Source organism: Mobula hypostoma, chromosome 2, assembly GCF_963921235.1.
Source record: "Mobula hypostoma chromosome 2, sMobHyp1.1, whole genome shotgun sequence".
Lineage (NCBI taxonomy): Eukaryota > Metazoa > Chordata > Chondrichthyes > Myliobatiformes > Myliobatidae > Mobula > Mobula hypostoma.
The window spans coordinates 86,186,727-86,204,141 of record NC_086098.1 but is presented as its reverse complement, the minus strand read 5'-3'; the positions used below and the strand labels follow the sequence as shown (position 1 = coordinate 86,204,141).

The window sequence follows — 17,415 nt, the reverse complement described above, 5'->3', positions numbered from 1 at the left end:
CTACTCTGAGATAAATCCAGTGCTTCCCTCTGATATAGCCTTCCATTTTTCTTTCATCCATGTGTCTATCTAAGCAGCTTTTAAATGTCTACAATGTATCTGCCTGTACTACCACACCAGCAAGGCGTTCCACACACCTACCACTCTCTATATAAAAAAACCTACCTCTGACAACCCCTCTATATTTCTTCCAATCACCTTACAATTATTCCCTGTCGTATCAGCCATTTCCACACCAGGTAAAATGTGCTGGCTGTCCACTCTATGCATTATCAATCAATGTCCACTCTATTAATTTACACTGCAGCAAGCAAATGTTTCCAGATCATTCAATAACCAGTGTGCCAATTCAAAAATGGAATCATATCCATATAGCAGGCCTGGGTAAAATGTATCCCAGGCTTTTACATGCAAGAGCAGGTGAGGAAATATTCTCCAGTCATTCTCCTACATTTTTTGGTCACTGGTTCTGACCAGGTCCAGCAGACAGGTGATGCACTATCATTGTATAAAAAGAGATAGTGTCAGAGACCAAGTAACTACAGTTTGACCAGCATTACAGTACATCAATAATGGGCAAAATAATGCAAAAATATTCTGGAGGAATTGCATATAATCATCCTGAGAAGCACAAATTAACCAAGGATTCATCTGACTAATCATTTATCTTACTGAAGAGGTAACAAGGAGTATTGATGAGGCTAGTGAATTTGATGTAGGACGGATCTTTAACAAGGTACTTGACACATGACAGATTATAAAAAGCTCGAGGCAAAGATGACTCAGAGGAAGAAAGCCTTGGATTCTAGTTGAAGAAAATATTGGTGAGTGGAAGATTGCAGCAGAATACCGTTCTGTCGAGCTCAGTGGGTGCCTTGCTCAAGGGTGACCTGCAGGCTAGAGGAGGGAAGGCGTTCCTTACACCTCCTTTGGTAGAGACCTACCTCAACCCCACCATTCCAGACGCAAGTATAGGGACCACGATAATGAATTTGCAATGGGGATGATCCTAAGCAAGAAAGCTCTGGTTGGCGGGAAGATATCAGATACCAGATAAGTGAAAAAAAAGGTGTCAAATGTAATCTGGAGAAATACACTTAGTGGCCAGTTTATTAGATACACCTGCTCAATAATGCAAATATCTAATTAGCCAATCAGGTGATAGCAACTTAGCACATAAAAGCATGTAGACATGGTCAAGAGGGTTACCTGCTGTTCATACCAAATGTCAGAATGGGGAAGAAAGCCCCGACTAGGAGTTGAGGATGCCATCGTCTACCTGCTGAATCATGTCTATGCCTACCTGGACAAGCCAGCGAGCACTGTGAGGGTCATGTTTTTTGACTTCTCCAGTGCGTTCAACACCATCCGCCCTGCTCTGCTGGGGGAGAAGCTGACAGTGATGCAGGTGGATGCTTTCCTGGTATCATGGATTCTTGATTACCTGACTGGCAGACCACAGTACGTGTGCTTGCAACACTGTGTGTCCAACAGAGTGATCAGCAGCACTGGGGCTCCACAGGGGACTGTCTTGTCTCCCTTTCTTTTCACCATTTGCACCTCGGACTTCAACTACTGCACAGAGTCTTGTCATCTTCAGAAGTTTTCTGATGACTCTGCCATAGTTGGATGCATCAGCAAGGGAGATGAGGCTGAGTACAGGGCTACGGTAGGAAACTTTGTCACATGGTGTGAGCAGAATTATCTGCAGCTTAATGTGAAAAAGACTAAGGAGCAGGTGGTAGACCTGAGGAGAGCTAAGGCACCGGTGACACCTGTTTCCATCCAGGGGGTCAGTGTGGACATGGTGGAGGATTACAAATACCTGGGGATACGAATTGACAATAAACTGGACTGGTCAAAGAACACTGAGGTTGTCTACAAGAAGGGTCAGAGCCGTCTCTATTTCCTGAGGAGACTAAGGTCCTTTAACATCTACTGGACGATGCTGAGGATGTTCTACGAGTCTGTGGTGGCCAGTGCGATCATGTTTGCTGTTGTGTGCTGGGGCAGCGGGCTGAGGGTAGCAGACACCAACAGAATCAACAAACTCATTCGTAAGGCCAGTGATGTTGTGGGGATGGAACTGGACTCTCTGACGGTGGTGTCTGAAAAGAGGATGCTATCCAAGTTGCATGCCATCTTGGTCAATGTCTCCCATTCACTACATAATGTACTGGGTGGGCACAGGAGTACATTCAGTCAGAGACTCATTCCACCGAGATGCAGCACAGAGCGTCACAGGAAGTCATTTCTGCCTGTGGCCATCAAACTTTACAACTCCTCCCTTGGAGGGTCAGACACCCTGAGCCAATAGGCTGGTCCTGGACTTATTTCCAGGCATAATTTACATATTACTATTTAACTATTTATGGTGCATAAAGTATGACTATGACTATGACTAAATGTGATCTAAATGACTTTGACCATGGAATGATTGTTGTTGCCAGACAGGGTGGATTGACTACCTCAGAAACTGCTGATCTCCTGGGATTTTCATGCACAATAGTCTCTAGGGTTTACAGAGAATGGTGCAAAAAACAAACAAAAAAATTTACAGTGACTGACTATTCCGTGGGTGAAAATGCCTTGTTAACGGGAGAGATGAGAGGGGAATGGCCAGACGGGTTCAAGCTGACAGGACAGAGATGGGAACTCAAATAACCATGCATTACAACAGTGGCGTGCAGAAAAGCATCTCTGAGCTCACTACACGTCGAACCTTGCAGTGGATGGGCTGCAGCAGCAGACGGTACCTCGAAGTGGCCACTGAGTGTATGAGGTAATGCGTTTGGGAAGAGCGACTAAGGCAAGGAATACATGATAAGCAGTAGGACCTGAAGGCTTTTGGAGTGTCTGTTCACAAATCCTTGATTGTAGCAGGACAGCAAGAAGCTGGTTTAAGAGGCTTACAGGATATTTGCCCTTATTGACTGAGGCAGAGAATGCAGAAGCAGGGTCTGATGCTAAAACTGTACAAAAGATTTGTGAGACCGCAAACAGAGTAATATAAACAGGTCTGTCCATCTCATCGAAGGAAGTAATTGCTAGGACTAAAGATGGTGCAGAGAAAATTCATGAACATGGATTCAAGGATGCAAGGATGTACTTGGTTGGACTTCAAATTAAGGATGTACTGCTGAGGCTTTAACGCATCGTTTAGACTGCATTTGGAATATTGTGAACAATTTTGGGATTCGTGTCCAATGATAGATGTGCTAGCCCTGGAAAGAGTCCAGAGGAGATTCACAAGAATAATCCCGGAAATAAAGGGCTTAATATGTGACAAGAAAATCTGTAGATGCTGGAAATCCAAGCAACACACACATAAAATGCTGAGGAACTCAGCAGGCTAGGCAGCACCCATGGAAAAGAGTGCACAGTCAAATCTTCAGGCCGAGATCCTTCAACAAGACTGGGAAAAAAGATGAGGTTAGATCAAGAAGGTTGGGGAGGGGAAGTAGTACAAGGTGGTAGGTGATAGGTGAAACCAGGAGAGGGGGAGGGGTGAAGTAAAGAGCTGGGAAGTTAATAGGTGAAAGAGATAAAGGCTGGAGAAGGGGGAATCTGATAGAAGACAGTAGAAGACCATGGAAGAAGGGAAGTAGGAGGAGCACCAGAAGGAGGTGATGAGCAGGTAAAGAGAGGAGGTGAGAGAGGGAAACGGGTGAGGTTGGGGGGGGGGGACAATTACCAGATGTTTTGAGATATCAGTGTTCATACCATCAGGTTGGAGGCTACCCAGACGCAAATTAAGGTGTTTCTCCTCCAACCTGAGTGTAGCCTCACTGTGACAGTAGAAGAGGCCTTGGACTGATATGTCGAAGTGGGAATGGTAAGTGGAACTAAAATGAGTGGCCACCTGGAGATCCTGCTTTTTCTGGCGAATGGAGCATAGGTGCTCGGTGAAGCAGTCTCCCAATCTACGACAGGTCTCACCGATATACAGGAGGCCCCGTGGGGATCACCAGATATAGTACATGGCCCCAACAGACTGACAGGTGAAGTGTTGCTACTTAACATATGAGTAGCGTTTGATGGCTCTGTGGGGTTTGGAGTTCAGGAGAAAGAGGGGCATTTCATAAAACCTACTGAGTATAGAAAGGCCTGCACAGAGTGGATGAAGAGGATGCTTTTATTAGTAGGAGAATCAAGAATCTGAGGACTTCCCTTTAAAACTGAGATGAGGAGGAATTTTTTTCAGCCAGAGAGTGATGAATCTGTAGTTTGTTGCTGCAGAGGGCCATTGAGGTCAAATCATTGGGTGTACTTAAGTCAGAGATTGTTAGACCATAAGACCATAAGACATAGGAGCAGAATTAGGCCATTTGGCCCATTGAACCTGCTCTGCCATTTAGCCATGGCTGATTCTTTTTTTCTCCTCCTTAACCCCATTTCCCGGCCTTCTCCCCATAACCTTTGATGCCATGTCCAATCAAGAACCCATCAATCTCCGCCTTAAAAACACCCAACAACCTGGCCTCCACAGCTGCATGTGGCAACAAATTCCACAAATTCACCAATCTTTGGCTAAAGAAATGTCTCCGCATCTGTTTTGAAAGGGTGCCCTCTTGTCCTAGACTCTCCCAGCATGGGAAACATCCTTTCTGCATCTACTCTGTCTAGGCCTTTCAACATTCAAAAGGTTTCAATGAGACCCCCCTCATCCTTCTAAATTCCAGCAAGTACAGACCTAGAGCCATCAAATGTTCCTCATATGATAACCCTTGCGTTCCTGGAATCATCCTTGTGAACCTCCTCTGGACCCTCTCCAATGTCAGCACATCTCTTCTAAGATGAGGAGCCGAAAACTGTACACAATACTCAAGATAAGACCTCAGCAGTGCCTTATAAAGCCTCAGCATCACATCGCTGCTCTTGTATTCTAGACCTCATGAAATGAATGCTAACATTGCAATTGCCCTCCTCACCACCAACAAAATGACTTAGGTTTTTGATTGGTGAACGCAGCAGGACAGGCAGCATCTCTAGGAAGAAACACAGTCGACGTTTTGGGCCGAGACCCTTCGTCAGGACTAACTGAAAGAAGAGCTAGTAAGAGATTTGAAAGTGGGAGGGGGAGGGGGAGGGGGAGATCCAAAATGTAGGAGAAGACAGGAGGGGGAGGGATGGAGCCAAGAGCTGGACAGGTGATTGGCAAAAGGGATATGAGAGGATCATGGGACAGGAGGCCCAGGGAGAAAGAAAAGGGGGAGGGGGGAAGCTCAGAGGATGGGCAAGGGGTATAGTGAGAGGGACAGAGGGAGAAAAATGAGAGAGAGAAAAAGAATGTGTGTATATAAATAAATAACGGATGGGGTACGAGGGGGAGGTGGGGCACTAGCAGAAGTTTGAGAAGTCAATGTTCATGCCATCAGGTTGGAGGCTACCCAGACGGAATATAAGGTGTTGTTCCTCCAACCTGACTGTGGCTTCATCTTTACAGTAGAGGAGGCCGTGGATAGACATATCAGAATGGGAATGGGATGTGGAATTAAAATGAGTGGCCACTGGGAGATCCTGCTTTCTCCGGCAGACAGAGCATAGGTGTTCAGCGAAACGGTCTCCCAGTCTGCGTCGGGTCTTGCTAATATATAGAAGGCCACATCGGGAGCACCGGACGCAGTATATCACCCCAGCCAACTCACAGGTGAAGTGTCACTTCACCTGGAAGGACTGTCTGGGGCACTGAATGGTAGTGAGGGAGGAAGTGTAAGGGCAGGTGTAGCACTTGTTCCGCTTACAAGGATAAGCGCCAGGAGGGAGATCAGTGGGGGGGGGAGCGAATGGACAAGGGAGTTGCCTAGGGAGCGATCCCTATGGAAAGCGAGGGGGGAGGGAAAGATGTGCTTAGTGGTGGGATCCCGTTGGAGGTGGCGGAAGTCACGGAGAATTATATGTTGGACCCGGAGGCTGGTGGGGTGGTAGGTGAGGACAAGGGGAACCCTATTCCTAGTAGGGTGGCGGGAGAATGGAGTGAGAGCAGATGTGCGTGAAGCAGGCAAGCCAATTCTGAATCCACCTGGCCAAATTTCCCTGGATCCCATGACTTCTGACTTTCTGAATAAGCCTACCATGTGGAACCTTGTCAAATGCCTTACTAAAATCCATGTAGATCACATCCACAGCACTACCCTCATCTATATGCCTGGTCACCTCCTCAAAGAATTCTGTCAGGCTTGTTAGACACGATCTGCCCTTCACAAAGCCATGCTGACTGTCCCTGATCAGACCATGATTCTCTAAATGCCCAGAGATCCTATCTCTCAGAATCTTTTCCAACAGCTTTCCCACCACAGACGTAAGGCTCACTGGTCTATAATTACCCGGACTATCTCTACTACCTTTTTTAAACAAAGGGACAACATTCGCCTCCCTCCAATCCTCCAGTACCATTCCAGTGGACAACGAGGACATAAAGGTCTAGCCAGAGGCTCAGCAATCTCTTCCCTCGCCTCGTGGAGCAGCCTGGGGAATATTCCATCAGGCCCCGGGGACTTAACCATCCTAATGTATTTTAACAACTCCAACACCTCCTCTCCCTTAACATCAACATGCTCCAGAACATCAACCTCACTCATATTGTCCTCACTGTCATCCAGTTCCCTGAAATGATATACTACACAGCATCAGAATGGAGTATATTTATTTATTTAGTAATACACCACTGAGTAGGCCCTTCTGGCCCTTCAAGACATGCTGACCCAGCAACCCCCAATTAACCCTGACCTAATCCCAGGACAATTTATAATGACCAATTTTCTGACTTGGTCCGTCTTCGGACTGAGAGGAAATTGGAGCACCCAGGAAAAACCCACACGTTCCAGAGGAAGGACGTACAGAGACTTGTTACAGACGGTGTCCGAAATGAACTCGAACTCTGATGCCCCAAGCTGTAATTGCATCGCACTAACTGCTACGCTACCATGGCGCCCCATGGTATGAATGGAAAAAAAGCTCCAGCTTCCAATTGTGGAAAATTGGCAATCCAAGTACAAAGAATTACAAAATTGCGTAAGTTCACGAATGAACCATACATGCAATGCCAAAAATCTCATAACTGCCTTACCTGAATTAGTTGTACCATGTTTTTCAAATGCACTAAAAACTCTTTGGCCTCCTTTGCTTTATCAGAAACACCAGTTAATGCTTGAGATAGTTGGGCCTATAGTTAAGAAAAATATAGATAGCCATTAAACCATATATTCCCCTTTATATCTTTCACAGACATGAAAATTAACTTTTAACATTGACAGATTATGGATTTAAGTTTCAGGTTAGGTTAACTGTAAAACTCATCTCTCTATCTCAGAGGACTAGAGTTTCAATACATCAATCACCACTCCTTCACCAAACTTGGGAGTTCTTCAGAACTTCATGCAGCTCATACTTCACTGTGAAAACAAGGGACAGCATGTTCTTGGAGCTGTTGGAGCAAAGAGATTAGCTTTATTTGTCATGTGTACAATAAAACATCCAGCAAAATGTTCTCTGTATCACTTATTTTATTTTTTATTTGTGTTTTTTGTATTTGCACAGTTTGCTTTCTGTTTCACATTGGTTGCTTGTCAGTCTTGGTGTGTAGTTTTCATTGATTCTATTGTATTTTTTTGTTCTGTGAATGCCTGCAAGAAAATGAATCTCAAGGCAACATGTGGTTACATATACACACTTTGATGATAAATTTACTTTGAATTTTGGTTTGTGTCAAATCAAATCAGTGAGGATTGTGCTGTGGGCAGCCCACAAGTATTGACACGCTTCCGGCGCTAACATAGTATGCTAACTTACTGACCCTAATCTGCATGTCTTTGGAATGTAGGAGGAAACCCACGAAATCATGGGGAGAACAGTGGTGGGAATTGAACCCTGACTGGTGATCAGTAGTGTCACGTACCCCATGACGGGTTAAAGAACCAGCAGAGATGGAAAACACTTTGGAGTCCAGTATTGTTATTAATTAATGATATTTATTAGTAACTATGCAATACAATAATATAAATGCAGATAAATCAAACAGGTTAGCAAATGATTATATATAAGTAAGTGTGGAATATATATGAAAACCAAGCTTCTTCAAGTCTAGGGGTAAATAGATAGTCTTACAATAATGAATAAAGTTCAGTTCAGTTAGTGGTATTAAGTTGAGGAGAGAGAGAGAGAGAGAGAGAGATAGAGATTGAGATTGAGATTTGAGTCTTCAGGTGAGCCGACACCATCCATCTTCCCATTGTCCTCCAAAATCCTTTAGAAGTCACGGACTGTGACTACATCAAAGGGGACCATTCCTCTGTGGTGGAATTATCAACCCAGGCAAGGGTTGGACACGCGAACAACTCCCCACCGGTCACTCCCTTTTCACACTGCAAGAGCCACTGATCGATCCACCTGATCGATCCTCCAAAAACCCTCCAAAAACCCACGTTTTCTGTGGGCACAACAAAGCTCATTCAGTGTCCAAAATCATGTGTGTCAGGTCTATCACCTGACTTTCTATTTATCTCACCGTACTGAATACCATCTGTCTCTCAAATAACTCCTCCCTTCTCTGTCTGTGTAAGAATGCGCAAGCAGGCAATGTCCTTGGGAAAGTATAAACAAACTGTCAGCAGTCTTCGTCTCTCTCTCTTAAAAACAAGATGTCGGTGTTACATAACTCTCTCTTTTTAACAAGGTGTTTGTGTTGGGCCCCTCTCTCTATCTTTTCAAAAACAGTTCATAGGGGTAATTCAGGACCCCGTCAGAGTAGCACTGTGCCAACCACTATACTACTATGTCGCCCACCTACCAGAGCAACAGAGATCATGCCATGAGTCACCAGCTGGACCAACAGATCCACATGCACAATTCAAGGTACAGACTACTCTGTTTGCCAGCATTCCTCTCCGAACCAACTATCAAAAAAGCATTCAACCACCGTGCATCCAATTTTCATGGAGTCTTGAACTTGAGTCTAGAGGGAAGGGCATTGAAACTTGATAATAATACCAGCTTGTGGGCACAGTTGTTTTAGCCAATTAAAGGTAAGTTGAGCATTGATCGATTGATTTGATGGAGCAATGGAGCTAAACAGTAACAGATGAAATTGTAATATCACTTGTAATTTGATGCCTTTCTATAAAAGGAACTAACAAAATTAGTCCTCTGCATGGATAAAGATGTTAGGGAAAAGCAGAGAAATTTAGGTTACAGGTCCAAAGAACAATGAAAACAAGCACCCATGTTTGATAATGCTTTTTAAAAAACACAGAATTGTAGGCCTCATCTTACAAGTATGAAATGTAAGAAAGAAATAATTATTGACCAAAATAAAACCTCAATGAAATCTCTGTGGTATTATTGGTCTCCATGTTGGAGGAAAGACACTGGAGTTCAGAAAGGATAATGCCAGCAATTCACTGAAATGCTGCTCAGTAGGAAAAAATTGCAAAGAAATTTGGGTCTTTATATTAATACTCAAATTACAGGATAATGTACAGGTTTTAGCACTGTGGCAGAATGCATTAAAGTAGGAAAAAACAGCTGCTTCTTATAGCTTGGTGGGATCAACAGGGGACTATATTAAATGCAGGAGATTTTAAAACTGCGAGGAACAGCTTCATGGGGTTACAAACCATGAAATTGACTTTTAGGATTAGTGGCCGAGGAGGAAACTAGGTGAGCGTTCAAGATTAGATTGGATAGCAGATGAAAGAAAAGAGATTGAACAGATACAGGAACAAACTGCTAGCTTGTGGTTAGAAATGCTTATTCATGTGGAAGATACACACGGACATAAAAATCATTGGTTTCTGAATTGTTATATTTCATTGCATATTATGTGTAAATCATCTGCAACATTCTAGATAACAGTGAATTTGATGCACTGAATTCTTAACATTTTAAAAAGAATTCAATAGCTGTCAAGTGCATTATGCTATCCCAAGAGTACAATAAGGAACTATACAAATGCCCATTCATCTGACTCTTATCATTTGTCTGATACAAAAAATCTCCTTATCTCAAATGTTAGTGGAGAAGAATAAAAGAATTAATCTTTTATACTAGGGTTCCAGGACAACAAAGGTCCGCTATGACCGATTTTTTTTTAAACTTATGTTGCTTCCAAGCACTGCAGGGTTCTATTATTTTGTATTAAATCAAAAACTGTACAACAATCTATAGATTATGACCACTTTAGCTTCTGAACGATACAGTAGTTTATCAGTGGAATCCAGTGTGGGTGGGTGGCAAAATAACTTGAAAAGCAGAATTTGTCCTTAACGCTGAAAGCCTTTCAGCTATTATGTCCTTTGTGTTGCATTCTTTGAATGATCCATTGTGATTTGGAGAATAATTAACAAATGGTAGGCCATCACTAGACTAGCACCCCAAAGACTATCAACTCAGAGATATTTGTCCAAATCCCATCACAGCAGTTAGGAAATTTAAATTCAGTTTGATTAAACATTTTATTTCCAAAAGCTAGTGTATGTGATCATTAAACTGCTATATTAAGTTAGAAGCCCATCTGGTAGACTCTTAGCAATCCTCTGAAACCACCGAGTATTTTATGTCAACCCAATACTTATAAACACATTAAGGATAAATCTGAAGATCTGTCAAGCAAAAGCCCATTATTCCCAAATTCATAGATTTAACCAACACTTCAACCTAATCCCAGAATTGATCAGAAATAGCAGCATAGTGCTATATGATCAGGAATTAGTGACCTTGGGGTTTTCAACATGGATGCCAGATCTAAAAAAGTCTTGTGGCATTGAATCAGGAACATGCACAAAGAAACCTGCTAAATGCACACACTCCTCCTTCAGCTGATGACTCAATACACCTCCAGCTCTTGAAGAAGCACTGAGAGTAGCAAGAGCAAAGACACCACACTGGGTAGATGACTTCAATCACTAGACCAGCTTAATAACATTAGAGATGGCTGTGTCTCCACAGAGATATTTATCTTTTTTTTAAACACAAGATTTTTATGGGCTGGACTGAGAAGCTATTTCCTTTCATGGGAGAGTTCAGAACTGGAGGGTATGGTTTCAGAATAAGATGGAATCCATTTAAGACTGAGATTAGGAGGGATTTCTACTTTCAGGAGGTTATTTGGAACTCTTTGCCACAGTGGGTGTGGGATAGAGTCCTTGGGTATATATAAGGCTGAGATAGATTTTGTGATCATTAAGAGAATCAAGGGAATCCTATTGAATGGTGGAGCAGGGTCAAGGCTGAATGAACAATTCCTGATCCTACATCCAATAGATATCCAATCAGTCTGTGGCAACTAATAAACATACTTAAGCTCAATTCTCACCAATCTAGATAAGTCTACCTATTGTATTGATAAGATGACCTTCACAGTGTGCTTATGCACACAAAGTTCTGTCTGCATTCAGAGATATCCTCCATTAATTATTGGCATTTAAATATTTATGCACATTTTATTCCATATCTGTACTTTAACCTCTTACTTTTACATAAACTTTTATTCTTTGAATGTAGTTTTTGTTGCATGTTGCACCAAAACAACACGGCAAATTCCTAATACATGTACAGTAATTATATCTGGTAAATAGAGTCAATCCTTGGTGTTGGGGGGGGGGCAATAGATCTGAGGTAAATAGGAGTTAAGAACAGTTCAAAACTGAGTATCTATAAGCATCCCAAGCAACAAAACCATATTCCATCACAATCTCTAATCTAATAGCTTGGCACATCCTTTCACTCAGTGTCAAGACAGGAGAAAAACCCTCCTTCAATAAGGGGTATGGAATGGTATACCAGCAGCAAGAAAGACCATCAGAAAATGAGGTACCAATCTGGAAAAAGTCCCACACAGAACTGGAAAGGGAAGCAGCATGCTATAAACAGCTCAATGATTCTGCAGCTCAGGGCATAGCCCTACATCCCACCCTCTTATTCTGGCATCTGCTCCCTTCCTTTCCAGGACTGATGAAGGGTCTCAGCTTGAAACGTTAACTGTTTATTCCCTTCCATGGATGCTGTACTTCAGAGCATTCTAACTGATTGCATCACCGTCTTCTATGGAGGGGCTGCTGCACTGGATCGGAAAAAGTTGCAGGAAGTTGCAAAATCAGCCAGCTCAAATCAGCTTTTGGGCACTAGCCTCCCCAGCATCGAGGATGTCTTCAAAAGGCGATGATACAAAATGGTAGCATCCATAATTAAGGACCATCATGCAAGACATGCCCTCTTCTCATTGCTACCCGCAGGGAGGTGCAAGGAGCCTGAAGACACACACACTCATCATTTTAGAAACAGTGTCTTCCCATCCACAATCAGATTTCTGAAGGGACATTGAACCCATGAACACCACTTCACTATTTTTTGCTCTTGTTTTACAACATAAATTAAATAAATAGTGCATGCATATTTACAGTGAATTCCAGTTAATTGGGACACATCCAGTCTAGTACATTTTGGCCTAATAAAGCAGCTGCCCAAATTAACCGAAATTTCCTGGAAATAGTTAAAAAGGTATATAAAAAAAGACAAACTGAGTACGAAATTACGTCTTTAAATGAAATACAGAACAAATTAGAACACTACCAATAATACTGCAGTACTGGAAGACTGTGTACTAGCTCCTAATACTGATGATCAAGGAACTTATCCGTGTCACACTCTTTTGACTGTAAACGAACACAATCTGCACAGAATTTTAGTGCAGATAACGGACTGCCTGCCAAGATTGCATCCTCCAAATCTTCGTTTTTATTGTATATTCCAGATGATTGTGGATTCCTTCAAATCTTCATAGTATCCGACTTTTCGAAGTAGTGAAATCGTTTCATTTTCATTCCCAGCCATTTCTGGCATCTCCAAGCCTCAATGCATGAAACCACAGTGAACAACAATTCTGAATTGCAATTGTCCTACTGCTTATTTCTCACCAACTATCAGTGACAAGACTCGTAGCTTTTTGAACACACACACACATGCCACTGATGCTATTTTAAAACTGTTCTCTCTAATCATGGTGTTGTGTCTAACAGGCACGCAAGCGCACATGACTGATGCTAGTTAGAAACTGTTCCGCAACAATAGCTGGAAACCCAGCTATTTTCTTGATTAGTTTTTGTTCTTTAAGAGTTGTCCCAAATAAGCGGCTGTCCCGATTAACCGATGGCCCAATTATCCAGAATCTATGGAATATACTGGAATTCACAGAAATATATTTAATATTTCTTGCGGTAATTTACAGATTTTTTAATTATGTACCGTATTGCCCTGTACTACTGCCACAAAGCAACAAATTCTATGACATATACCAATGATGTTAAACGTTATTCTGATTCTGTCTGACACTGAGTTCCTCCAGCATTTTGTGTGTGTTGCTCAATATTTCCAACCTTTGCAGAATCTCTTGTGTTTAGGACAGGCTGTATTTAATGGTGGTGGATTATTAAAATAGGTAATGGGAGGAGGCGTATAGAACAATATCCCCATGCTCAGTCATGCAGAGCCCAGAACAAGTGCCAAAGGCAAAGCTGAACCATTTTCAATGATTCACAGCAAGACTGATCCATTTTGGCATTCTCTAAGATCACTCATACACAGATATGAATTTTCAACCAATTCAATTTGTTCCGCATGATAACAAGTCACAGCTGAGAGCAGAGGCTCAGACACTAGAAAACATTCGGGCTGCAGTGTTAAGGCTGTGCTGGAGACCTGTTCAGGGCTCCAGCCAAGCTGCTTCAGCAGGGCTGCAATGTTAGTGCCTCCTCAGCCTGGGACCAGTCGCTGTTTTGCCATCACCCACTACATCAATTGATGAATGGTGGTGGACAATTAAGCAACATACAAGAGGAGAAAGTTTCCAATAGCATTCTCATGCTCAGCAATGGAGGACCCCAGCATGTACGTGCTAATGAAATGACTGATGGACTCACAAACGTGTTCAGCCAGAAGTGCTGAGATCCAGACTGGTCTCCAGCCAATTCGATTGACTCCACGTGGTATTAGTAAACAGCTGTATACAGCAGAGACTATGGGAAGAGCTAACGTCCCAGCTGTAGTACAGAACACCTGCACTCCAAAATTAGCTGCTTCTCTAGTGAGCTGTTCTAATATCAGGGAAAATTCCCTGGGTTATGTCCTAGAACATAGAACAGTACAGCACAGTAGAGACCCTTTGGCACACAATGTCATGACAACTCCTACAAACCTCCTTCATGATCAATGAGGGAGGTACAGAAGTCTGAAAGCACACACTCAGCAAGTTGGGAACAGCTTCTTCACCTCTGCCATCCGATTTCTGAATGGACTTTGAAACCACGAACACCACGTCAGTACATTTTTTATTTCTGTTTTTGCATTACTTATTTAATTTGACTATTTGATATACATATATATACGTACAGTAATTCAGTTTTTTCCCTGTATTATCATGTATTGATTTGTACTGGTACCGCAAAGTGAACAAATTTCACGGCGTATACCGGTGATATTAAACCTGATTCTGATCTAACGGTGCATAACCCTCCATTTTTTCTTAGTATAGAGGGTAAGAAAAATAGGTTATGCAATGTGTGAAATGGAAGGTTATAAATAACTGTGTGTTATCAGCCTTTACCACCATCCCCAGCAGTGTGTTTCAATCACCAACCACATATGGGTAAAATCCTACCTCTGATATTTCCCCTAAACTTTCTTCTACTCAACGTAAACAGATGTCATCTGGTATTGGGCATTGACACACTGAGAAAAAGGCACTTGCTGTCCATGCCTTAGATAATCTTATACACATCAAGTCGCCTCATTAAAGTCATAATCCAAACACAGATAAAAGTGCAGAATATGAAAGGTAAGGTGACAGTGACTGCTCAAGGCAACATTTGACTGAGATGGCATTGAGAAGCCTCAGTAAAACTGATATTACTTGTGATCAGTGGGAAGACTCTTCTGACTGGAACCATAATCTGTAAAATGTAAGGTGATTGTGGTTGTTACAAGCCAGTCACCCTATCTCCAAATATGGTCAGCTGCTTGATTAATGACATTTTTCCCTCTACCACTTAAATAATATTCAAACTACAGGACAGTGATTCAGATTTATGCAATGTCTACATTTTAGGCTTCCAGTGCTTTCAGTTTCATATTTCGTCATGGTCATAGTCATATTTTATTGATCCCGAAGGAAATTGGGTTACTTTCTGACTGACTGCATCTTCCAGTCATTCACATGCTCAAGGATGTGTGCCACATCTCCTTCAGATAAAGATCAGAAGGAAATGCTGGCTGAATGGCAGGCTCACCTAGGTGAGAAGATCATATATTCAGCATGAATGCATGCAATATTTTATTTAATCTATTTAGAGATACAGCACAGTAACAGGTCCTCTGGTCCAACTTGCACTCATTGCATCCATTTACACCCATGTGACCAATTAATCTACTAACCGGTAAGCCTTTGGAATGTGGGAGGAGACCCGAGCATCTGGAGGAAACGTTAGCTGTCACGGGGAGAATGAACAAACTCTTCATAGGCAGTGGTAGGAATTGAACCCAGGTCATTGGCATTGTAACAGCCGTATGCTAACCACTATACCACTGTGCTGCCCACAACGAAAATAATTTGCAAGTCTGAGCTGGACAGTCATTGATCCACTTCCTATAGATTCGAATGAATCGTTCAAAGCAACGTAACGTCAGCACCAGCTCTCAATGAGCTGAGCCCATATGTGCACTCGCTTTGAAAGGTACTGGCTTTTGAAACGTTATTTGTAACCCAGTTAGACTTTGAAGGCAAATGCTGTGAGGAAGCTGATCAGAAGCTATCCCTAGTTAGTGGCTCTGTGATGAGATCTCAGCAGTTTTTACCTTAGGGGACAATACAACAGCCAGACCCAAATTACATCAGAGTAGTCTGAGCATGAGATCTGACCAGCTGAGCCTCTGCATTGGCACTCCAATTAACAAATACATTCAACAACTGTAAGACAGCTTGCTAAATGCTCCAGATCCAAGATTATATTTGATTGACCAGTTTGGATATTGTACAACTTCACTGTGTCTCATTAGGAACTGCAGACAAGTCTGGGGGGTAGGGGGGGAATGCTTTTGAATTCACTTAGCATGTTCCAAAAATGCCACGCACAAAGCAAAGCTGATTTTGGTTAACATTGCACACATGAAAACCATGGTCCAGGCACGCAGGCATCAAGCAGTCCCACTGTCAAGCTCAATTGTTAACGTTGAGAAGCTAGGCAACCCAGCTTCTGTTCAAAACCCCTACAACCAAAAGATAATGATTACCGATTACCAACCGAGAAAGGGATTGGATTTATTCAATTGCTCTATTATCCATGCTCTAACCATCTGTTAGGTGCAAAGATTTTGATTTGCCCCCTTCCAATCTTGTTCTCTCGGTTGAATGTCGCTAGTCAGCCCCCCTACCATTGGTAACCCCACCTGGTATTGAGGGGGCCTCTCACATCACATGCTATCCACCTAGCTCCTACCTTATGCTGCTTCCACATGGCTCCCAGTGCCTTCACGTCGTGCTTGCTGTGTTTGCCTTCCTCCAGACACTGGTAGCACACAGGTATCTTGCAGTTGGCGCAGTACATGCTGTAGTTCTCCAGTTCGTGTTCGGTGCAGGTGGAGATCTTGCGAGGCGCGGGTTTGCCGGCCGCACGGCCCTGGGCGGGCGGCAGGAGACGGTGCTTGGCCAGGGGCCCGCGGGCCGGGTGACAGCGCCGCTGGCACGGCTCGCAGTAGAAGACGTCGCATTGCTCGCACATGACGGCCGCCTCTTGCGGGTTGCGCTCGCACAGCTGGCAGCGGACAGCCACCGAGCGGCTCTGCTGATAGCGGCCGACGATGGCCTCGAGCAGACGGTTCCTGGCGAAGCCGCGGAGGCCGCGCTCCTCCAGCAGCGCGCTGCGGTGGCACTGCGGGCATGTCAGACTGGAGTGGCGGAGCGGCGGCGGCGGCGCAGGCGGGAAGACCCGCACCCCGTTCGGAGACTTTTGGTTGGAGACGGGCGGCGCGAAGCTGGTGTAGGAGCCGTAGCCGCTGTCCGCCTCGCTGTACACGCTCATCTTGTCCACGTCCAGGTAGTCGTAGTCGGAGGCTGGCGGGCGGCCCTGGGGCGACGGTGGCTCTGCCTCGGGAGTCTGCACCATGATGGTGCGCGCACACGGCAGGCACACATTGTGAGAGCACGGTAGGATAATGGGGTCGCGGTAGAAGGAGCCGCAGACCGGGCACTTGAGTTCGTCTTCCATGTCAGCCATGCAGCGGCGAGCGGGGAATCGTCGAGTGAGAGGAGGAGGAGGCGGCGGCGGAGCTTTCAGCCCTCACCAGCACCGGGCGAGGGACAGCGCCACCGTCGCGCACTGCGCATGCGCACGGTCTATCGGCGTGAAGGGGAAAGGGAGACAGAATCCT

General features: G+C 43.9%; 1 protein-coding gene across 1 annotated transcript in view; it reads right to left on the bottom strand.

The window, feature by feature from the left end:
• LOC134357316 (E3 ubiquitin-protein ligase TRIM9) overlaps window positions 1-17,342 on the bottom strand; it is a 46,664-nt gene extending 29,322 nt beyond the window's left edge. Inside the window, exons 1-2 of the mRNA XM_063068719.1 lie at window positions 16,485-17,342; window positions 7,070-7,165 (exon numbers count right to left, since the gene is read on the bottom strand). Of these exons, the coding sequence (XP_062924789.1) occupies window positions 7,070-7,165; window positions 16,485-17,261 (873 nt within the window). The 5' untranslated portion in view covers window positions 17,262-17,342. The remainder of the gene's footprint in view (window positions 1-7,069; window positions 7,166-16,484) is intronic.
• Between the last annotated feature and the right edge of the window lie 73 nt (window positions 17,343-17,415).